The sequence below is a fragment of the Aplidium turbinatum genome, chromosome 11, assembly GCF_918807975.1.
Source record: "Aplidium turbinatum chromosome 11, kaAplTurb1.1, whole genome shotgun sequence".
NCBI classification, from domain to species: Eukaryota; Metazoa; Chordata; class Ascidiacea; order Aplousobranchia; family Polyclinidae; genus Aplidium; species Aplidium turbinatum.
This window is the reverse complement of record NC_137482.1, coordinates 15905148-15929438: the sequence shown is the minus strand read 5'-3', so window position 1 is coordinate 15929438 and position 24291 is coordinate 15905148. Positions and strand designations below refer to the sequence as shown.

Sequence of the window (24291 nt, the reverse complement as noted above, 5' to 3'; positions counted from 1 at the left end):
TACGGTCTTTCGCACTCTCTCATTGGATGCACACTGTCAGTTTTTGTTTTATGTGTGTTTCGGCGTTTCGCATCCAAACAAAAATAAAATTACCATCCATACTCTGGCAAAATCAACTACTTTTAAGTAGAGGGCATGGCCCAATGCCCCCTCCCCTGCGTACGTCACTGGCTGTAACTTACAATGGATTGTTTTTACTTTTTGCTTGCTCAGCTTTCTTGTTTATATGTGGCGCACGACCTACTAGAACACGGCCAAATATGTTGCTATTTGAAAAAATTTCTAAGAGTCTGAATTGTCACAATCATAGCTATAATAAACCTGTCATCTTCCCATTACCAGAAGTAAGTAAAATAAGCAACATATGCACCTAGACATATGTTTGGCTTTTTTATCCGGAGATTAGGTATGGACGTTGAGCAGTTAGGCTAAGCACAGTTTACACAATAATAATGTAATATGTAAGACTTTTCAACTGCACCCTGGAGGTAGTATCGTTTGGTGTAATTGCATGTTCCATTTAAAATATCAAGGATTTTTTGTGGATTCTAGGCCTATGATGCAAACTGTTCATTTGATGTGTCAATTTAAATTTTAATTCGTTTGTTTTTCGCCAAGTTTAGTTTTGCAAGTAAAAAATATCGCTATTGGCAAAAGTTCCTGCTTTACAAAAAAACCTAACGACTGTATGATGAGACTACCTCCAGGATGCAGTTGGAAAGTCTTACATATTTTACATTATTATTGCATAAATTGTGCTTAACATACATATCTAATCTCTGGCAAAACAAGCCAAAAATATGTCTAGATACAAATGTTGCTTGATTTACATACTTCTGTAAGTGGAAAAATGACAGGTTTATCATGGCTATGATTGTAACAATTCAGACTCTTAGAAATTTTACCAAATAGCAACATATTTGGCCGTGTTTTAGTAGGCCGTGTGTGGCGCTATTGAAACAAAATAAATTGACTTGACTATTACGTTTCACACTAACTTCGAAATAAGTCAATACACTTTACTTTGTTTGTATTTTTTAAAAGCTATTCAAAGTGTCAATCTCTAAGGAAAGTTGAAGTGTTATTATTATGTTGATTTCTGAAGATAATGTGGATTTCCGGAGGTTAAGGTTTGTTCCAACAAACTGCTGCGTTCAAGGTAAAAAATTATTGGTCTGCCATAAAATACTTTTTTTTTGTAGGCTGCCGTAAGCTTTAAAAAGGTTGAGAAGCACTGCTTTAAACTGTCGACCGTGGCGGCCAGGTCTGTGCTAATGATTCAAAATCTCTAAATTTGCGCAAAACACACAAAGTTTAAAAAATAATGATTACAAGTTCTCCAAAGATTGTCACCAAAACACCAGAATGCAAAGCACACACCAAAACCGAGGAAAATTCTCGTAACTTCATATTTCTCCATTGCTTGGAAAAAATATTTTTTTTTGATGGCTTCTTTCGCTAAAAATTATTTCATTAGCCTACAGTAATCTAATCCAACTGATTCAGAAATTTAATTTTAATTTGAAGAATATAGTCAAATATTAAAGAATGGCGATAGGCTTGGTAGCCTACTACGCTCTAGAGCAGGGGTCCGCAAATACTTTTTGGTGCGACCCAAAAAGCAATCGTTCGAAGTCTTCGCGACCCAAACGTTTCGGAAGCATATAATTTTGCTCAAAAGACTTTGCAAATTAATATCAATTCCAATACGGTCGTCCCCACTTATTAAGGCCACATCGGGACCGGACGATTTTGGCTGCGGGAGACAATTTTCTACCACTCCTATACCTTCAGTAATTCCGGAATGGACTAAATTGGGCTTAATAAGCGGGTGGACCTATTAACCGTGCGCTTCGTCGTCGTGCAAGCCTCTGGGGCCGAGGGTCTACTCTATCCTTTTACCAGCCCAGACTCAAGATGTTCTCGGACTACACCGGAAGGCTACTAGAGAGCAGCCAGTATTTAGTTTCATCATCCATGACACGCAGACCTTCCACTCCGTTAGGTGGCTTGAAGATGGTACAGTTATTGATGATGTGGTCTGCAGTCGGTTCCTCGGCACCACATTCACAGGAGGAGGAAGAGGCCAATTCCCATTGGCGCATGGTTGACCGGAAAATCCCGACGCCCGTACGAAGACGGTTGAGGCGCACCCATGCTTGTCTTTGTAGTGTCAGGCCGATGGGGCATGTGTCGGCGTTGGGGATGATCGAATGAAGTCCGGTGGCGCTTGACTTCCTTTCAGAATTCCATTTATAGTCCGCCCAAGTAGCCGCAGAGATGAAGTTCATCTGCTGCGTTGATCAGAAGTTGAGCGGCTGGCACGAATGGTTGTCTTGACTTCAGTCGATTGGGGTGCTGGTTTGGGGAAGCAGAGATCTTGTGGTGGAGAAGATGATTAGGCTTTAGTGCCCGTCGGCCGAGAAACAGAGTGGCTTCTTCGCGACGAAGCTCAGATGGTTGGATGCCAGCGAGAATGGCAAAATTATCCAATGGTGTGGGACGCAGGCATCCGGTAACTATGCGCAGGGCGCTGTTTATGGCAGTGCCGATGTTATGGCAGTGTGCACTGCAGCACCAAACAGGTACACAGTAGGCTACTCTGCTGAAGAGTAGACAAGGGCTAAGACTGCTATACGCAAAGTGTCAGCCCTCGCCCCCCAGCTGTGGCCTGCCAGGCGCTTGAGTAGTGCAGCGTGGGATGTCATTTTCTTGCGCAGTGACACCAAATGGTGGCGGTATGTGTACGAGTGTCACCCCAAGATATTCTGGTTCGGGGCAGAAGGTCAGAGGTTTTCCATTGTTCTGAACATGTAGCTCACGATCAGCTTCCCGATTGTATAGGTGGAAAGCTGCCGCCAAAGTTTTGTTTTTGCTAAGTTTCAGTCGCCAGTTCTGGAGATAAGCTGAGAGAGTTTTCATGCCCTGGCTCAAGCTGTCTTCCAGGCTATATATATAACTGTGGGCTTAACCACTGTACTACAATCGAAAGTATAAATTTTCTTGTAGCCTACCAAATTGTACGAAACTCAGCACATCAAAGACTACCGGTACATGATTGTATTTATTTTTGCCATACAAGTTATATTTATGGTAATTTTAAACCGTTTTGCAACCCACTGTGAATGGTCTCGCGACCCAAATTTGGGTCGCGACTCACTATTTGCGGACCCCTGCTCTAGAGGGCGTCTATTCCACACCACTCTAAACCATGCGGCTGTATCTTTGGCAGGTCCCTTGATGGCATGTAGGCTATCAACCTGGATCATGACCTGAATACAAAATGAAAACTCTGCTAATTTTCACTTTCGCTCTAAAAAATTTGTAAAACATTTCTTTTGATTTCGTGAACATCTCCGCCAAATCACCCAGTTTACAGGCATAGAAACTCACTTCAGCCATAATAAGCAGAAAGTTCAAATTGTCAACCTTCACGACCAGACACAATTCAGTGATTCAAATTTACACATTATTTTGTAGAGCTGCTAAGATGTACGTTTAGAAAAGGCTTTTGTTACTCCATGAAATTTTACAGTTAATCGATCAACAAGTAGCCTACGTTTTGTACGATGTTTACCGATAAATTATAAACTGGACTAATAATGATGAAATTGAGATGGTGTAGCTTTAAGCCAAAAAAATGTAAGTACAATGCTTTTAAATTAGGTGTTCTGTAAACAGTGTTGATAGATTTTTAATAAAGATATCTTAACGTTATAGTTTATTTATTGTCGCTCTACAACAGCTGTAGTATGTTAGTAATGCTATTTGGCATCATATTTAAGAAATTACTACACTGTTATCTCTGCTCAGTGCATTTGCATTTCTTGCTTTAAGTGAAAACTAACGCATTTTGCCTATCACGCTCAAACACGCCCTAGCTCGAAAGAAACAGGTTAACTGGAACAGGGCAGGATTTAGCTGATGGGGGCCCGGGGCACTTTTAGATCGGGGGCCCCCGTGCAAAAAAAAAATTTTTGCGCCGTAGGCACGAAAATTTACCTCTACGTCTACAGTAGCATTGATCCAGCACTGCACAGCATTTTGTAGAAACTTCAAATGCTGAAAGAAAAAAATATAACACAAAATCATATTTTTTCCACGTAGGGGGCCCTTTCAAAGTCGGGGGGCCCGGGGCACCTGCACCCTCTGCCCCTCCTAAATCCTGGCCTGAACTGGAAGGGTGTCGGCATGTGAGGTAAAAGAACGGTGCTTGAGTGTATTAACTCTCTATTCCCGTTTTCATGTACGTATTGTCCACCTAGTTTGCCACAAACGTGTTTTGTTTGTCTGCTGTGCTGAGCAAAAATTAAGCGGCTGGCAAGAATGGATCACAACGGTGTCTTGATTTTACTCGATCAATATGCTCGTTTGGAGGAGTATACGAATAAATTAGACGAGACGGTGTGTCCTACGTTTAGAACAGTTTAGAACAGAGTATGTCCCACAAAGTTCCACAACAGAAAAATTGGGGAAGCATGTTATAAGACACTCAACAAGCGTTTGGTGTCGCTGTTGTGTAGACCCAATGCAAATGTCTGCACAAAAGCAAATATTTATCAACCATATGCATGCTTAAACTGTTTTAGTATCAATATTCCAATCAATCCTTTTCATAAAAATAATGCCTCAAGTTCATCCTTTAAGTAATTGGTATACTATTTTATTCGAGACGCATACAGTACGTACATATATTCATACTGCAAGCCACTCTATAGCTAAGCAGATACTGTACACACTAGTAAGGCGGCAGTACGTCAATTTTTTTTCCGAGGTTACAGAAGAACGAAAAGAGCAGTCAGAAGCAAGAACATGCCTGCTCTGCTTACAGGCAATAGAAAAAAGGTGATATTGATCTTGACCTAAGAAAAGTTGACGGCTCATTAGTCAAACCTGAACAGCGCACAGCAAGTTTGAGAAATGAAACAATGGTGTCAGCTTATGTTTAAGATTTTATTGAGTTTTCAAGTTAGATTTTTCTGAGGAATGTAAGCTGAGTTTGATAGGCTACTTTATTTAATTGTGGTTAATATAATTTGGTTATGCTTTGATATTGTGATTACTAAACCTTCATCTAAAGTGTCACTTACGAAAGCAAACAGATACAGGGGTGACAGCAAATTCGTGATCGTGTAGTAAGGCTCGGTTTTAAATATTTTTATATTAGGCCAGGATTTTAATACGAAAAAAACGTTAAAACGAAACTTTCTTGTTTAGTTTTAAGCAACAAAACAACAGATCAATTGCAGTTGCACTTCAGCTTTAAATGGTATGTTGTTTTTTTTAAATTGGCGTTAGTAAAACTACAGAAATAGCCGACATCTACAAAGCGTCCATGCCAGATACTACACACCAGAGGGAAACCTATCTTGTTAGTTCGAAAAAGCTTGAAATGAATATTTCCCGAGGAAGATCGGTTTCGTTGAGTTCGGCATTTGCTAGCCTACCCAAGTCATATGGTTCCCGACGAAGTTTGTCTACAATTACCAGCATCACTCCCAGGTCGGTGCGGGTTGTCGTGTTAGGAGCTGCCGGTGTTGGGAAAACAGGTAAAACGATTCTTGTGCTTGTCTATCTTTTTCAAAGTGATTAAAAATTTTATGGATGAATAAACGTTTTTTGTGTTGAACTTGTTGATATTGAATCAAGATTCTTAGAATCAATTAAAGTGATTGTTTGCACAGCATAAAAACTTGAAACGTTTTGCAATAATAGTCAGTCAAGTCAAAACCTAAGTCTCAGTTTTAAGCCCTTTCTGCGCATTGAAAAAGCTATCGCAGCTGGACATTCTTATAGTACCGTTTTACGATAAACAAGTAACCAAATAAAGAAAATATATAGAAATGTTACGTAAAAGTACTTGGAAGCACACAGGTGCAAGTTTGAACCACAAAATTGAAATTTAATTCTCCTGCTGGGGTAATCGCAAGCTTGTATTTAAAATCTCAACACGTAAACGGGAAACACAAATCTAACTTTAGAACAGTGAAACAAATTAACCTAAAATCCATTTATTGCAACCATTTTCCTTTAATTTTAGCTTATGAAGTATTGCGCTTGCAATGCAACCTTCGTTGCTTAATAAATGACCAACAAATTCCAACATTTTATCGAGTGATTGCTGCGGAGTTATATTTCACTATAGGCCTACATAGAATCGTGCCATGAAGAAAAACCTAAATAAAGCAAATGGTTTCCCCCTCGTTATGATATCGTTCTATAAGGTATAAATCCTTTTTGAATATGAATGTTTACACGAAATGATGAAAGAAGATGCACACTATTTTGTGGTTTGAGGTTACAGATGAGAATTCACTTACCTTTGTTAAAAAAGCGATAGCAAAGCAGCTTTGGTTATATCTTTACAGATGCACGTGTGAAGGTTCAGAAAATGCGTAAATTTTTACATTGGTTTGGATAATCTGGTCTTGCTTAGATTGGAATTTGAAATTTATAGTTTCTGTACGTTGTTGTAATGGTATGGCGATACCTTCAAACAGTAAAGCGACCAACAAAAGACAGATGAAGCGAATGAGAAAAGCATTATTTTTGTTCTGTTAGTATTTGACTGCCACAAAACAATTTTAATGCTTGCAAATGCCGTGTCACAAGATTGGCGGTAAAAGAATATAAACATTTGTTGCATTTTGATTATCCCACAACCAAAATTTTAATATAAAATAACTTTGATATTAAGCAACGTATAATCAACGCAAAGTTAAGGAATTGTTTTCTTTTGCTTGGCTACTTGAAGTGGAAAGCATTGCAAACAAGTTGATACGACTGCAGCTTCAAGTGTGCTATTGATGCATTCAACAACAATTTTAATGCGGGTGAAAAACTAAGTCGTCGGAGACGTGAATGCAAAGATTGTCAGTTGTCACTGCTTTGAATTCATACAAACTTTATTTTTTAGAAAACAGTTTATTGAAACTATTAATTACACACAATGTGTGTTAAATCTACGGCATGGCTGCAAGCAACTACAACGTCTTGTGATCAAATTCATTTCTGCAAAGATGTTTCCACTTTTGCAGCGCAACAAAAAATAGAACGTTGCTACATTGTGCCCTTGACGCTTCATCAATCAGATTTTAATGTGCTCAAACACAAAGCACGTACAGAAGATTAAATTTCGGTTGTGCTTTGTTGCAATTCAAAATGCTATGCCGCATGCCTCAAATCCAAGGTTGTCAGATGTTTTAAAAAATGTCCAGCCCAATTGCTATTGAAAAGTATCCCAAAAGTTGCTCGATTGGTACAAGTGATGAAACAAGCCCAAAAGTAGCCCAAAATATGACCAATCTGAACAAAATATTGTCAAAAACATTTTGGTGAAAATGTAACGAAATCAAACGAATAAAAACGTGACTGCCAAAATTTTTGCGCAACGGCTAAAATTTTCCCACCACACCAAACAAAAGCTAGTCCAAGGCAACTCTACGAAATCACCAATTTTGCCTAAAACAGTGTTGTGAGTTAGGAGGTCAAATAAATTAATGTAAAAACATGTTGCTACTAATTCGCGTGTGTGCAGTTTTTTGCACATGGAAATTGGATAAGGCGTAGTCAATTAAACGTGATTTTTTTGTTTCTTGCTCTGTGTTGAATTAAGTGAGCTATTTAGTTAGATCTCGTATTCGGTATTAGCTTCATGAGATGCTTATAAGCTATAGCTTCCATAGTTCTTGTGGCATAGTTTCAGTTCACACAGCATAGCCGAACAACAGGCTACCTGTGGACGAATCACGGGTCAGTGTCAATTAAAATTATGCGCTATTGTTGCCGAGAGTAAAGCACACGACCTTGCCAGAGGACATACTAAGATGCATCCAAATCGTCACATTTCAGAAGTCATTCGGTTTCACGTCGTTCATTTCACCAACGATGTAACACGTTACGAGCACAAAGGTTCGGCATGTTAATATGTTTTGTGTGTGTTTTTCTAATGCTGTGAGAGTCTTTTATTGCAAGGTAATGGAAAGATGATATAAGCCTTGTCTCTGCCCCAAGCCATTGCACAACCTGTTCTCATAAGCCATACTCAGTCATGACTAATGACTTGAGCAAACGTGTGAAGCTATTTGTCAGCTTCCCAAAAATCGATATAGTGGAAATGTGTTTTGCGCCGTTTCCAAGAATTTTATAATGCAATTTCTTTTTTTCTTAAATGCAACTTTTATCAACTATTGTGTAATGTAAAGGAAACAGTAAATTCTTATATTGCTCAGGAGCTTCTAGTAGAGTTACGCTAAGCCTGAGCAAGCTGAAACAATTGGTTCCCACAGATGGGGTCATTTTTCCACAAAAAGTGTTTGGAAACATGTAGCATTTTGTGAGAATAAGTCATATAAATAAAGAGTTGTGGTTTGTTAAATGCTCTGCGTGCTCGTGCATAAACGCAGCTTCCATTGCTACCTCCGTTAAAAGTAAATGTATTTTTTCACTTTTTTAAATCATCAAGGTTTTGCTTTACTGTGGAACATGCGCCCGAGACACATGTTGTTTGCTATACTATAAAAATTTATTTTTTTCAAAACTAAAAAACTGATTTGTTTGATGAGTAGTCGCATAAAAGCGATTGGAAATACATTTGGCTGTGTGGCAAGACACTTGAGCATATCAGAAGGTAGACACAAACATGTGACTTCTTTGCTTTCTCAAGCTAACTGGCTAAAACCCGAGCTATTGAGGGTCATTTTCAGGCGCCTTGGATGTCTTGAAACAAACAAGACACATCGGGAAGAACAAATTTTAAAGTTATGAATTCAACCTAAAAAGTTTGCAAGGGTGATCTAGATAGAAAACGTTGATCCAAGTTTGATACAGCTATCTGCTGTGACTGCACTGTGGCACATCAAAAGCATCTAAAGTGAAACCAATATTTTAGAAGAGGGAGCGTATCTTTGATCTACATAAGATTAAAGCTTTTACGTCTAACGACCTACCATTTGCAACTTTGTGTAGATCTCTTCATGACGAATACATTAAAATACGAAGTGCTGAAAAGGTGAAGAAAAAGTTGATTTGATGATGTTGAATTAAAAGCCTTGAGTGATTTTACGTAGTTGGTGTTTTAAGAATTAAAATCACAGACTGGAAAAGTCTGCTGTGCTAATTCTTGAAGATACTTCAATGCGCTTACGGTCACATTTTCATAAACATATTTAACCACAGCCACAACGTTCAGGACGGTTAATGCAAAGCTTGTTTTATATGAGCAAGGCTTGCAGTCTCAAAGCGAAAAATAATATTTAAAGGCTAATTTGACGTTACCAACCAGTTTGCATAAAATAAAGACTGCAGGTAAATATCTTCCCGGAAAAAATACATACACCCTCCCTGGTAAATATTGCCTGAATACAATACCTGTAGCAAATATACTTTAAGGTAAAAAACTGAAACTGCTTACTGGGGGGATACATTTCCAAGGGATATTTAATGGGGTGGATTATTTCTGGAGGATTTTTACCGACTATCGAAAAGATAGTCGGTATAGGCACTCTTCCGTGTATAGGTAACAAACTTTACCACTTTTTATGCATTCACATTTAAACTTTAATTTTTTAACGATGAATGACTTTGTGAGATTATTGTGTCATTTGCGACAACTGTAGCCTTGCTCCCTTTAATTTGCAAACACATTTTTGAGCATGCAAAAGACAATACATTTTTGAATTGTTTTGACTTTCTACTGGTTAGCCCATGTTCGTTTAAAAAATTTCAAAACAAATCCAATATTGTGTGCTTATAGCTTACAGCTTTCAGTTGTGGTAACCGGACTCTCACAACCTTGTCGTGATGTTGATATTTGTCTTTGCAAAGAGCTTATGAAAGATTTGTGGCGACTCGTTCTTTTGCAAGAATCAATTGTGTTACCAACTCTCAAAGTAAGACTACTGGGTGTTATTCTTTTATTGCCAAATATTTTAGGATAATAACAAACAATTTGCAGATATTATTGCTTTTAATATTCACAAATGACGCAGTATATGACGTGTATTAAATGATGTAGGGTCTGTTTTTTTTTGTGGATGACAATTAAAAATAATTGCGGTTTTATTCAGTACTTGTAAGTATTTTGCTGTATACAAACCAAACCAGTTTACATCTTAGGCGTGGATTAAATTAATACCAAATAAAAATATACCCTCAGCCTACTAGATGTAGAGCGCTTGCAACAAATTTGTGTTAGAATAAAATGTTTGTATTGGTAATATCAATGTTAAATTTTTTACATATCTTACATAGAAAATTGCACACTGTATAAGGAAATTTTGCTTTTATTCTACAGCATGTCCTCTTATTAAGAAGTTGGTTGTCTTTAGTCTTGTTCCTTTGTTTTGTTGTTATGCTACTCATGTAATGGACACCTACAATTTTAGACGTGGTTTTTAATAATGAGAAAGAGTTTGTCGCAAATACATTTCGCCAAATCAACACTGAGAAGTTTACAAGAAAAACATAATTCCGCTTGGGGCCTCATGTGACCTTGGGGCTTGTGGTTCGATCACGCTGCTTTGGTCAAGGAGTATGTAAAGTGCTTTTATTTCATTTTTTCTTCCACTTTAATACAAATTTCTAGCCCTGTACAAATGCATTTAGTTTGCCGTGCAGTAAAAGCAGCGTTGATTACGCAGAGTAATATCGTTCAACCAATGCTGATGACCTGGTTCTTTGACAGTTTGACTTTAAGCGACATATGAGCATAACGTTTTTATTTGAAGCAAATCATTTCATTGTACACTGAAGGTTTTAACGCGTGGAATCAATAGAGATGTTAAATTACAAAATTGAAAAAAAAACAGCTGGAGAGAGTATTGAACACAGTTTGCAAGCTAAGAGGGGTTGCTCACGAAACGTTTGAGAAGTCTTACCCCAGCCAATGTTTTCGCAGAAAATTTTGTGGTTATGATTTGTAAATTTGCCGTTTCGTTGTCGATTTTCAGTAATAGAAGATACATTGTTAGTCAACTATGGTGGCGCATTGCAAAAGTTTTCAGCAAAATTCCTTGTGTTCAGCCATATCCCACATAATGAACCTTTTGCAAACATTCCACTGTGCATTAGCGAGGAAGCTCAATTTCTAAGTGGTTTTAATTCTGAACAAGTGAACTTGGATTTCTAAGGATATAAAAGCTTTATAAAAAATAAACAAAACTTTACTATTTCACCGCTTCAATATTTTGTTGTTTTTGAACCGGTGTTTGTTTTTGAACCCTTGTGTTGTCGTAATTGTTGCTGCAACGTCGTTGTAAAACATTGTTTCGACGTAAAAAATTCGAGTGGTTCAATCTTGTGTGAAATCAATTTGAAAATGTGTTTACAAACCGATCAATTTCAGTATTGAGTTCAAAATTGTTCAAAAGCTTGACTGATTTTGTCCTTCATCTTTAAATCGTTTGTAACTGGAGTTAATCTAGGAAAGCAAATTGAACATTTCTGTCATCAAAGTATTAACGCAAAATGTTAATTTAACGTAAAAAAGCAGAGTTTCTCAGATGATATTTCATTAGCTTAGCAATGTTTTGTTTGTTTAGCTTCTTTCTAGGGCATTAAAATAACTGATATGCATCTTGATGAAGTGAAAAATAAACAGTCTTGAAGTGCAGCTAAATAAAACTACCCAGATTAGTCTACACACTTCCATATTCTTGACTACTTATTTCCCATACCCAGTGTCGCGAGTAGGTGGGCATTAGGGTGGGCAATGGGCATGGAAGGACATTTGTTCCAGGGGGCAGCGCGCTACAGGGCGTCGTTGAGTGCCCTAAACTTCTAAATGATTGGTAAATGCTTTATTGGTAAAACTTTTCATTTCTTTCCAAAACGTTTCAAACTTTTTTCAACTTTTCACCTGGGAGCGCAATGAGTGTCACTGCCTCTGGGCGCTGGAAGCCTTGCTACGCCAGTACCCACACCTTACGTAACCTACTACAAATTGTGCGTCGCGACGCCCTGATGCGTCATTTGTAATTGTCAGACGTCGTACAAAGATTTTCTTCGGTATTTGAATGCTTAAGCAGAAATGGTTTTTAAAGAAAACTATACCTGTCTAGCAAAACATGTTATAAGAACAAGCGTCAGGCATTTCTGGAATCTTACAATAACGCTATTCAGAGCTTAGGCATGTGACCTATTGCAGCCGAAGCTTTCAAAATTAAATTTTGCCAACTTCATGTTGTAAATTGTATGGACGTAACATCAAAAACAGTCGTGACAAAAGAATGTAATTTTGAAAAGAAAGCTTCTTGACATTTATCATCTATTCGAAAAAACTTTGAAATAATTGCAGCTCTTCTGTTTACATGACCGTTTTATGTCGCGCCACAAAAAGGGCAAACTTATTGTAATTACTCATCTTTCAGGATAGATGCTACTTTCTCGTTTTCTTGTCATTGATATTACGCTGTGCGCAGTTCCGCATATTACATGGGCACTTTGAATTGCAGATGATTCTAAAGATGCATTTTAATGGATTACATCTCGTTATAAGATTTACTTGTGCAGTACAAAATAACATGTAGGCTAGTAAAAAAATCTGTCAATCATTCTTGTTGTTGGAAAAGAATTCAAACAATTTCGATTTTTGTTTTTTTTTCTGTTGCTTTTAATTTCGATAAGCATATTAGGATCAAGAGTCCAGGGTCTTCAACAGGGAAGATTTTAAAATAAAACAAATTCTCGACATTTGCTGGTTTTGTTGGCTCTTTTCTTTCCACAAGGACAAGAGTGGATTAGTAAAGATACTGACTGGTAAAGACGGTGGTCAAATACCCTTGGCGCGATACTGACGAGCCCAGCTTCATGGGCGAAGCACAGTGCCTATCGCTGTCAATTCTTGCTACAATCGGCTGACGTGAAACAACAGTTCCCTTTGTCACTTTCTTATAACTGTTTCTTTCAGATATATTTTAATTTGTTTTAGTAGTTTTTAGGTGCATGATCGTAATTTGGCAGTGCAATAAAAATGTCGCTTTTTTCAGCATTGTTTACTTTTCTTGTTCAAATGTTTGATCCTTTGAATAGAAGACAAGATGACGGTTAATTTGTGCTGAGTGTTAGTGCGCACATCACAATGTACATAAAGACGTTGAATCAACGTAAAAGTGACAGATTTTGCTCTCGGGGGGGGGGGGGGGGGGATACTTTTGGTTAAATTTTCACAGACATAAAACTTGTTTGTTTGTTTTTTCCTTTGTTCTTACAGAAAAGCGGTTCTGTTTTACTTTGCTTTTCTGCAAACAAAACATTGACTAGCCTAAATTATTTTGGTGCAGGCGCTTGATGCGCTTGATCAACAACCGGGCAATTTTTACATGGATTTTTTATCTTTGCACCTGGTAACGAAACTTCAATGGAAACATACACCTGTTTATATAGTGTTGTTTCACTGATAACTTAATTTTTTAATAGAGAGTCATTATCACATCTTGTACTATAAAATATTTTGACGTACATTTTTGAGAAGATTTACATGAAATGAGCGACATTAAGGGGTTTTCACTTTTACACAAACTTTTTACGTTTTCTTGTGCATGAAAAGTATGTTCAAGCATCAAGTAATCTGCTACATCTTTGCAAGAGAGAATGTCTTACGCCATTGTGATGCAATCTTAACAATATCACTCTAACAATCTCCTGACATGTTGAGATTATTACAACAATTATTCTGTCATTTTTTTTTCTTTTAAAATACCACAGCATACACGCTGTAACGAAACTGAAGTTTATTGTTAACATTCTAGCAAAATGTAGATAATGCGTTGTTGTGTGCATGTTATACGTCAAGTTAAAACATTGCTTTAATCATTCTTAATATTTTCTTGAGGAACTTTTGATTTTCTTTGTCAGTTTGTGTAGAGAAGCTTTGTTCTTGGGACAAAAGAGGTGACCTGGATTAGATAAAGGCAAGTATCAAGCAGCTGTTGTGCTGTTTTGGCATCTACTGTAATTCGGCCGCACACGGTTTGTCGCACAGCGATTGTGCAATTGATGACGTGTCTGTGGCTCTTCCATACCACATTTACCATTTGTGTGAGACTAGGTGTCCTATTTAGTATAAGCTATACCTTATACGTATGTGCACATCTGAGCAAGATGATCTAATATCGGTGCCTAGACGGTTGTGTCTATGAATTGTGCAGTGTGAAAAATGAAACTGTGGAGTATCTTAGACGTTCTTCTACTTATTCCGTGCTCCAGTGATGATCCACTAAGCTTGTTGATACATTAGTGGTCAGAGCTTTTCATAGAAAGTTGTACGGCCAACATAAATTAGCGGTGCCGTACGCAGGATTTTCTTAAAGAGGGGTTGATGGCATTTCGTCTTTGTTTGAAAAAAATGCCAATTTTTAGATTTTCTGGTTACCTTGTGGATTTGACAAGATCAGAAGTTTCAAAATGCTTATTTTATATATTAGTTTTTGAACGTTTTAGATTTATCATTGTTTGAATTCTTATAAGTTCCCTTCCTTGTAATTTTCCTAATATTTAAAATGTAATTAAGAATCTGCCACTACTTTTCAACCAAGAAATCAGCTTCTAAGAATCCACACCAATTGGATTCTCAATCAACATTCTCGCAATCTTTGCTAGATCACAGAATTGAGCATTTGGTTTAACTCAGACCTCATTTACATTCGACGTTGATTCCTTATCTTTGCAGAGCTTCAAATCATTTTGCTAATCTTAGATTTAGCTGCCACTATAATGGTGTTTGCTTCGTAAAAAATTAAATTATGTTTCTAGTAAATTTGATTGATCTAAATCCATAGCACAAATTTAAAGCTACATTTGATCGTGATGATGGGCTCTAAGGCTCGTGATGACGACCTTGTCAAAAAACACCACTTACAACAGAAAATCGGCTTTTAATTAAACAGTTTACTGTAATGATGACATGTCAAAACCTGGCTTTAATAAAAGACAACAGAAAATGAAAAACTAAGCAGCCAACAGTCCTACACTGCAAAAGCTATGCAAGCAGTATTGGAATTTGTCATGGTAAGCTATAACTCGTAAAAAGATAAATTCTTGTACAAATAATTCCAGTACACTTCACTCAACGTCTGCAAACGTTGAATCACTGCAAATAAGGACTGATTTATTTGACAAGATAAAAGCTTACAATAGGTGATATGTGTCACACTACGCATCCTTATGGATGATAAATGAATTCAAAGAAAAAAAAAACTTAATGAAAAGTTTCAGTGACGAAGTTTTAATACATTTTGATCCCAACAGTTTATTGAAAGAATGCCAAACTGTTAATATAATAATATATTCACAGTAATGTGGGTTGTTTTTGTTTTCAATCGGGGAGTTTTGGAAACCAAATCACTTTAGTTTATACGAACCATAAATATGATACAATTTTGGTAGAGAGGTGATTTTTTTTAACCATAGACAAATTGTCCATAAATATGAGCTTTAGCTGTTGTTACAGATGAAGCGTGTCATTAAAATGGATTTGAAGTAAGGAATTAACGACGCGGTTGCGTGGGTATTCAAAGCTTCTTAGGCTTGCTGCAGTAATGTAGTGTCAATTTTGTGTAGCCTAACTAACCATAGTTTTTCTGCAGGGACAGGTTAAAGAAGCATGTAAAATAGAAAATAACTGTCTTTGCAGCAACAGATGCTGGTACCGGTAATGAGTTTGTCGGGAAAAAGGAAAACTAATGTAATAAGTTAATATCGTTTTGTGACTTTTTGTCTACGTCTGTTCCATCACCTCCTGATTCTTCAAAGTTACGTTCGGCATTGTCACGGGTCTTAATAAATTACCCTAGTGGAAGACGGCACTAATGTTTGAACACGCGCAGGATTTGATGACGACTCTTGAAAACATTGTACGAGTTTAGCGCAAACATTGATTTGAATTACCGCTTCCATTTTTTAAGTTACTGTAAAAAGAGTTTATCTTTATTCCAAATTCCAAAGGTTGCTTGTAGAAAGTTTATTTATAAACTAAAGCTAGCACAGCATGAAGAGAAACTACGGTCCATCTCTACCTTTAGTTGAAACAAAATTACAGTTACACTGCTTGTAAGTGTGACATGCTTGTTGCAATTGTCCTACATCATCACGAAGTTCGAATTTTTATGCTTGTTTTATGCTTTAAATACTGTACGTTAAATCACAGTTGTTAAAAGTTTTTACCTTGTCGTACTACGAAGTTATTCCAAAAAGTAAAGTGTAGACTTTTGTATTGGCCAGATCACAACAGCCCTATCTTCCATAAAACTCTGTAGAAGCTGCTTCGGTAGATTTAGGAAACTTCAACAAGGCCGCGTAGATTTAGCATTTTTTTTTTCGCTTTTTCCCCCTCTTAAAATATTATAGTCCTGCACGACTATGAATTAAACATTGGTGGGATGTAAGTTTGCTTATCATTACAGTAAAACTTGGATGGTTTTTATTTAATCACATTGAATCAGTCAAGCAACATATTATCAGATTATTAACACTTCTTTAGGCTTTAAGAGGTTATCGAGTTATGCCAGCTTTGAATATGTCTTCTAGTTCTTGTGGGGTCTCTTTATTTCAATTATTGGATATAGAGTTGATACCCTACCTAGATAAATACAGGTGTCGGGTTAGTCAAGTAAAATAACCTGTCATCACTTTACGGTCACCGAGTTGATCAAATAAAAAACGAACTTTACAGTTGGACTTTTCTCGCATTGCTTTGTTTTTCTATTCAAAATTGGATTGTCAGTGTCAATTTGTCAATAAGTAGTTCTTCTCATTGTAAAACAACATTATTATATATGGAATATTTATATAAGAAAATTCACAGTGAAAAACACTTTCACATAGTTTTTGATGAACTAAAGTTTTAGTTTGTAGAGTGATCTTTACGCGATGCTGCAACTAACAACGAAAAAGTTGAAGATTTTAGTTAATTTATTTATTTTAACAAACAGCGCAATATTGTCATGGTAAGCAGCTTGTTGCTGAGCCTCCCACTCTATCTGATGCAAATCAATGTAAACTCATACAGCAGGGGAAAATCACTCAACCAGACTAAAAATAATTTAAAAACTCATTGCTTCTCTGGCGCGTAATCTAACAAAGAATCAATAGTGTAGCTACTAAGTGGTTTTCACGTCTTGACCGGGTTTGTTGTTGCTAAAGTTCGAAATTTTTCGGTCTTTTGTATTGTAAGTAATTTCTAACTTGGTTTTAAATCGGTTTCGTAATTTTTTTTCAAAGTTTGGTAGACTATTTTAAAGTATTCAGAAAATCTTGTTTAAAATTCTTGAGCTTGTCGCATGCAGTGATGTATTCAGAGCTACGATGCCACTCGCTTGATTAATAGAGCTTGGCTTAAATTGGAAGCTGTGTGAGATTATCGTGTTGCCAGTTATTATCCATGTGTAAATGCGAAACAGTAACCAGTTTAGCGCATCTGTCTGTCTGTCTATCTATTGAAACAACATTGTGGTATTTGCTCAAGAAAAATTTCAGCGAAGCGGTTAATTTGTTATAGATACACCAGATGGTGTTCACCAGAACGATAAACTATAACAATTTTAAAATAAACAGTTGTCACACACACATGTGAGTGTTTGTACACAAACGTGGTGACTTGTAAGCAGTTGTTTGGAATCTGGTGACTTCTCTGTCCACATGCGTCTTGTACATTTGTACAATTGCATCATTATTTTCCAGGCTTCAGGGCTGAAGACTTTAATGTTGACAAGATATGACGTCATTTCGATGTGAACTAACCACTTAGCCTACTCGTTATTGTATGCTTTGCTGATTTCTCAAGCAAACGCAAAATGTGTGAAACAAGTAGACTAACTGTCAAAGCATACATTAGCCTACTGGGTTGACGTAACGTATGCCAAAGAATACTAGCAAATAATTTAAATTCGTGAGAGACATCCCAAAAACTGGTTTCAGCCATCACAGCAAGTGTGATTGCATAAATTCCTTTCTTAAATTACATCAATAAAATTTCTGTAATTAGAAAATTTTTGCGTCCTCTTATAACTACAGGGTAGGCTACCACATGGTGTTGAAATGATAACCAGCTTCATTTTCGACGTTTCTTCAGCAAGCACAACTGATTTTACGAAAGAATACGTTGCATCGTACCTTCGTTGTACTGTTACAACCAATTGTCTGCCGACCCCTTCACCTAAGCAGAACAAGGGTAACGATGAAGAAAATATCTTCAATGATTTATGCAATGAGATATTTATTAAAGATAATGTGCTTCAAAATTGCTTGTATTTTATTGCTACAAAATGTTGTTTTTACGCATGGGAGCATTCAAATGTTGTTGCGCAGCTATCCGAGCAAAACAATTCACAACTGTGTCATTGGCGCTACTGTTAGAGTAACTTTACATGGAACATAACTTCACATACAAAAAATATTGCATGACAAACATATTTCATTATTTGGACAAAAAGGGTGCAGTCGAACCAGTTTTGTCTTTTCTTTTGACGCCCGTCGTTGCGACACGTTCGCGCTGCACGTAAACAAACGGAGGATTTATAAACATCAACAAAGCTAAATGTTGGTGCCAGTGTTTTGACTGGGTTGTAAATCTCGAACACCGAGCTGAAAAACTTTAGTAACATTACAATAACACATATAGCATAAATACAAATATTTAATTAGCCTACAACAGAGTTTATTTTACGAAAACTTGTAGATTACCATTTGAAACTAACTATGTCATACAAACGAACTTGTTCTCACACGAGTCAGTTCAATCATAAACAGCTACAAATCGATTTCGATCAGCTGGCAGCTAGATCATCTTCAGTCAAGCTGATTCAAATAGTTATAATAATAATAACACTTAAGTTAATAATTATTCTTATTCTATTTGAATAAGCTTAACTGAAGATGATCTATTCTAGCTTCTGTTTAGTTCAGGCCATAGCCCTAAGAAGGGCAGTTAGGCAGTTCTATCTAAAGCAGCTTGCTGCTCACAATCATGAGAGAAATCAAGGGTCAAGAGGCGCCACTCCGTAATCGATGACATGCCTTTAAGTGTTTTGTCAAAGACACACCCACAATGCCACATGCTCTTGAGCGGTGTGGAACCGGCGGCCTTTCGAACGTCGAGCCACGGCTTTCACTATTTGGTTATGCAGCCGACATGTAAAAGTTGATTTCGATCTAGCTGCTAGCTGATCGAAATCAACTTTTAGCTGTAACCGAGTCGTTCATATCAAGCATTGTTGTGGGTTTGACACCTGTCAGAGGATATTTTGTTTTCTTAACTATTTCATATTATCTTTGTTTAGCTATGACAGTGCGGTTCGTTACGAAAAGATTTATTGGAGACTACGACCCAACCCTAGGTAAGGCTTAGAATGCAATGGAATTTGTTAAACCTCTTTGTTGATGCAGATTTGTCACAGGAGAATTAACCTCCAAATGACACTGCTATTACGATGTGAGACAACTGTCTCAGCTATAAGCATTTTCCTAAAGTAGGTGACTTTTTACGTAAGTTTATGATACCACAATGTCAATATATTATAAAATGAGAGTTTATTACCTAAGACTTCCTTTGAAGTTACAGAGAACTATTTTTAAAAAAAAGTTACCTCAAACTGCTGGTGATAAATGTAAATGCTGCAGACCGAAAGTCTAGTTCAACTTATTTCTTGAATGTTTTATACAAAGCTATGAAATACGTTTCTTAGAAAACAACAAGACGTTTTTAGTAAAGAACTTGAACGTTAAATTACGCAAATCCAAACTACCTTTTTTTACAAATGCTAATACAAACATTATGCAACATCTAACCGATGTAAAACTGCGGTTCTCTAGTTTCATTCTGGTGTATAGAACCGTGTCAGTAATAAATGTCAAGTTTTTGTCATAGGGTTACGATCAGCAAAAATTGGATGCTTTCAAGCTTTTTGTAATTTTTTATACTGTACTGCTGTTGTAAAGTGATTGACAGGCAAAGAAGATAAAATGTTATCCTTTGCTTATCGCAGTATTCGCTGTAATGCGACTTGCAAGCATTAATGGAGATACAGAACATCTTTTTGCAAAGTTCGAATGATGATTGTGGAAATTTAAATAATGATGCAGACATTTCAAACAATATCTTATCGTATAACATTTCAATTTTGTTTTCACTGTGATTTTACGTTTCAGAAACCATCTATCGTCATACGACTGTGATAGATGAGCAACTCGTAAACTTTGAGATCATGGACACTGCAGGACAGGTAGGCCAACAAACTCCTAACATTCTTTTCGATAAAAATTTTGTGGTATACAATTATAAGTTCAATTTAATTTTGTAATAGCTGTTTAATATGTGTAGATAAATAGGAAACAGATGTTTACACCATAAACAATACAAAAAAAGTAACATTTATTCAAAATCATTTAGTACGGTAAACAGTTATTGACATTAGTATAGGCTACAGCAGGCGTGGAGGAACCACGTGGGCCTGGGCCCACCTACTTTATTTTCTGGCCCACCCACTTTTGAAAGCCAAATTTCTTTAAAAAGGTAGCAAAAACGGCAAATCAGAGAGGGAGTTCCAAAAAAAGGTCTTCACTCATTTGATACACACTAGTTTGATTATCTTTGATAGCTCAACCTCAATGATGAAATCCAATCTTTAAACTTTTCTGTTCAGCCCACTATTGATGGGCAGCACGTGTGGGTGTGGTTGCGTGTGATTGGTGGAGCAATCTATCAATCAATATAATTATTCTTTATGGTCTGTATGGTTAAAACAGACATCATTACATATGCACGTAGCCTACTGTATAATGCTGCAGATTATTACTCCCAGGTAGTATTATAACCGTGTGTGTATTGTTGCCTTTTTATTTGTGTGTACATCGCCATATTTTGTACAGCGCTATAGAGCAATTTTGTAATTTTTTTTGGCCAAATTAGCCCCAACAATGGAAAATTTTCGCTAGTTGGCACGAAAGGCAATCATGAAAACACAATGTATAAACGATTTCAAGTAGCCTATATGGTATGCAACAATGTTATGGGGGTCTGGGGGGCGAAGCCCCCCAAACGTTGGATTGACTTTGACTGCTGCGCCTCTGGGCCCACTACTTTTAAAATGGTTCCTCAATCCCTGGTATACAGTAGTATACTATATGTTTGAAAATTTCTGTTCACAGTATTGGGTGCAACTGAATAAATCTGGAAGTTCATTTTCTGACCAATTGCAAAGAAAGTGTAACACGTCACCTCGCGAAAACTACTTCGCATAGCAAAAATGTATCCACTTCTGTACTCTTTATTTGAGAGGAAAGCTACGACCAAACGTTTGAAATGTCCTAGTACAATCCGTAGACTATCTTTCAGGAGTTACCACACAGTACACACTGAGTTGTATTACATTAAATTGGAGGTCTATGTCGCAGTTTGCAAAACTTTGCTTTTAGCACTGTGTACAAACTGTAAATCAAACATTTACATTTCCGTTCAGGTGTTCCAGTGAGCGCAAATTTAATGAGTTTGTGAAGCATAAAATGTTGTGTATTTTAAATAATTGCCTCTCGCATGACACTCGAGACATTGTTGCGCACAGCTCGAGTCGCACAATCGCACGTTGTTTAACAAATGCACACACTCGGTCATTTGCTTACTGTGTAAATGCTGCATATGTTGCCTTGCTGTGTTTGCAGATGAAGCTTTAAATTAAACCTGCAGACACTAACCACAGCACCTGGGATGAAATTGCAAGCTAGGCGAATAATTTGAAACTTTATACGCTTGATAAAGTGTTTTGCAAAAAAAAAAAAGTTAATTGCTAAAATTTAAAGTTCCTAATAATCATTAGTGACCTAATTTTAAACAACTTGTTTGTTAAAACTATCGCTTTGATTTACATAATTTTCTTGTCCCCATTATGTAACAAACACAGTGCAGTCTTCTAGACAAAACAATCTTGTACAATGTACATGATTGATTATGAAAATTTTTATTCTTGGACTGACAAGGGTCTTTAAAAGCTCACTTGGCGGTTTTGTGAGGAGCTTGTCGAGACTTATACCACCGACACTGTCCGGTCACCAAGATTGCAAGAGTGAAAAATTCCGCTTGTTAAAGTGTGGTTGTTTGTAAATTATTTCATCCACTAGGTGTCGTTGGATATGGAGCTCTTCAGTGCGTTGGTCAAGCGCAATCTTCAAAAGCTGAATTGCCACTTCGTGTTCTATTGTCGTTTGATAGCTCACAGTCGGTTGCTTTATCGAATGATCTATTGGGCTTTACTTTTAAATTTTCAAGACTTCACTTTTGTTTTAGGAAGACAAATCACTGATGTTGGAAGACAAATGCAAGTGGGGAGAGAGCTTCATCTTTGTCTATGACGTCACGGATAAATACAGCTTCGATGAGCTGACGAGGTTAAAGTTCATCGCGAGTTACACTCACTCGAAGGTTCGGGCGAACTTCACTCCTGTTTGGATACTCGTCGGAAACAAAGCCGATTTGGCCGAGCGTGAGCGAATGGTTTCTACCGAGGAAGGAATTGCACTTGCGCAAGAATTAAGATGTCACGAATTTCACGAAATATCAGTCAAAGAGTCGATGGACGATTCGAATGAGGTTTTTGAAGATTTGTGGAAACAATTTTCTCGTCTCAGCCCACGATCGCCATCTAGCAGTCATCGAAGAAAGAGCTCTGGTCGAATTCAAGACAAAATATCAGTTTTAAATTCACAAGCTTGCACTTGTGCGTCTGAGATGTTAAAACACGGTCTCCACCGATGTGGAAATAGTGGTGAAGTAGTTTCTTCTCTTGCAAACACTTTAAAGCGTCATACTAGCGTTCCCATAATGCATCTGGGTGGTTCTCGCCTGCTTTTGAATGACACAAGCAATGGGGACGATCAACTGGATGTTACGAGAAGCATTTCGTGCATCCCTGAAAACATGGAAGAAGATGACGGAGACAACTTTGAGAAATCTACCTGCCCCGTGACAAACGTTGCGCGATCGCGTAGGAATGCAGTCACAACTAGCGGATGCCAAAATAAATCTTTGTTTTTCCCTTCATTTTCAAAAAGGAAGCCTTTATGTAAAGCCATGAGTGTCGACAATGTCTTTGCTTCAGTAAATCTTCACTCTCCTACAGAAGCCACAGCGCCATCTTTCGCAATGTCATCGTCCACATCGTCGTCAAATTCCTCCTTGAACGGCTCAATCAGCCCAGCAGCCTACACAGGGGGGTTGAGAATGAAAGCGTCTGACAGTCTCCGGTCAAAATGCAGAGCACCGGCAACTGCGGAAAACCAAAACAGCGACTCTTCTCCGAACACCGACGACATGGTTTCGTTATATCGCGACCACTGTAAGCGCACGAGAGCGCGTCGGCATCCTTCAAGCACATTCAACAGATCATTATCGATCAGTGGTTGCAATTCTACTTTTGAAAAGCAACACTGTTGAACTTTCTGTTGCCTCATCGTTACTTGCATGCCACTGTTAGTTCGCCTTATTGTTTCCCAAGTTTCTACTCTCCCGCTGCCATGCAATGTACCAACACAGCTAGCAAAAGTTGTCTTATTTGCATCATTTCAAAGTCGCTGGGCGTTGCAAAGACATAAAAGGCTAACTTTTACTAGCTGAGAACGGCGCAACTCGTAAAACGTTTTTCAAATACAGAAAAATGCAATCGACATTCGACAGTGTATCTTCAAGTAATGAAAAATGAATTCCCATGTACTTTTTTGGTTTTGTGAGTGAAAATCCTTAAAATTTGCTTACAGTTTGATTTTTAATTTTCAACCTTTGTAGAATTGGATTCAATAAAATATTTATATCAAAGACAAAAAGCAATGTACCCAACCAGGTGTGATTAGCAGTTAGTGAGCAAATAGTGCTGATGTGCTCTCAGTTTCTTTACATTGGCACTGCTAGCTCCACAGTAGCTTTGTTGATTACAAAGCGACTGCTGCTCTTAGAAAAACGTATATTACTGTGGATTTTCGGTAACTGTTCCTTTGTTGTGCTATGAACGTACAATAATAAAAATTAAAAAAAAAGTTTAAAATCATCCATACATTGTTCATAATGTTAGAACCGAAGTTCTTGTTATGGTAGGTTCTTTCTTTTATTATTTGCAGTATTGCATTTGCAAGATAATTACAATCAGCTGTTTCACTAACTTAAACTTTCAAATGAAATCGAATGCAAAACATTAAGACAGATCGCATTGGTACCAATGTTCCAACTATTCTTCTGGAAAATGCAAAAATTTAACCTGTCATCAGCAGTTTAGTCAGCTCACGGCTACTTTAGGGTTGCTTCAGTCTTTTTCA

General features: G+C 37.2%; 1 protein-coding gene across 1 annotated transcript; it reads left to right on the top strand.

Moving 5' to 3' along the window:
* Window positions 1-5275: 5275 nt before the first annotated feature.
* Window positions 5276-23997, top strand: LOC145779806 (uncharacterized). The gene is made up of 4 exons (XM_082591451.1): window positions 5276-5549; window positions 19275-19331; window positions 20143-20216; window positions 22274-23997. The coding sequence occupies exons 1-4, from the start codon at window positions 5336-5338 to the stop codon at window positions 23417-23419; spliced, it is 1491 nt and encodes a 496-aa protein (XP_082447577.1). The 5' UTR covers window positions 5276-5335; the 3' UTR covers window positions 23420-23997.
* Window positions 23998-24291: the final 294 nt, after the last annotated feature.

Excerpts from the sequence above, each read along its gene's own strand:
- LOC145779806 (XM_082591451.1), top strand. The coding sequence starts at position 5,336 with ATGCCAGATACTACACACCAGAGGGAAACCTATCTTGTTAGTTCGAAA. Across the intron at positions 5,550-19,274 it reads TGCCGGTGTTGGGAAAACAG|CTATGACAGTGCGGTTCGTT; the intron begins GTAAAACGATTC and ends ATCTTTGTTTAG. Across the intron at positions 19,332-20,142 it reads AGACTACGACCCAACCCTAG|AAACCATCTATCGTCATACG; the intron begins GTAAGGCTTAGA and ends TTTACGTTTCAG.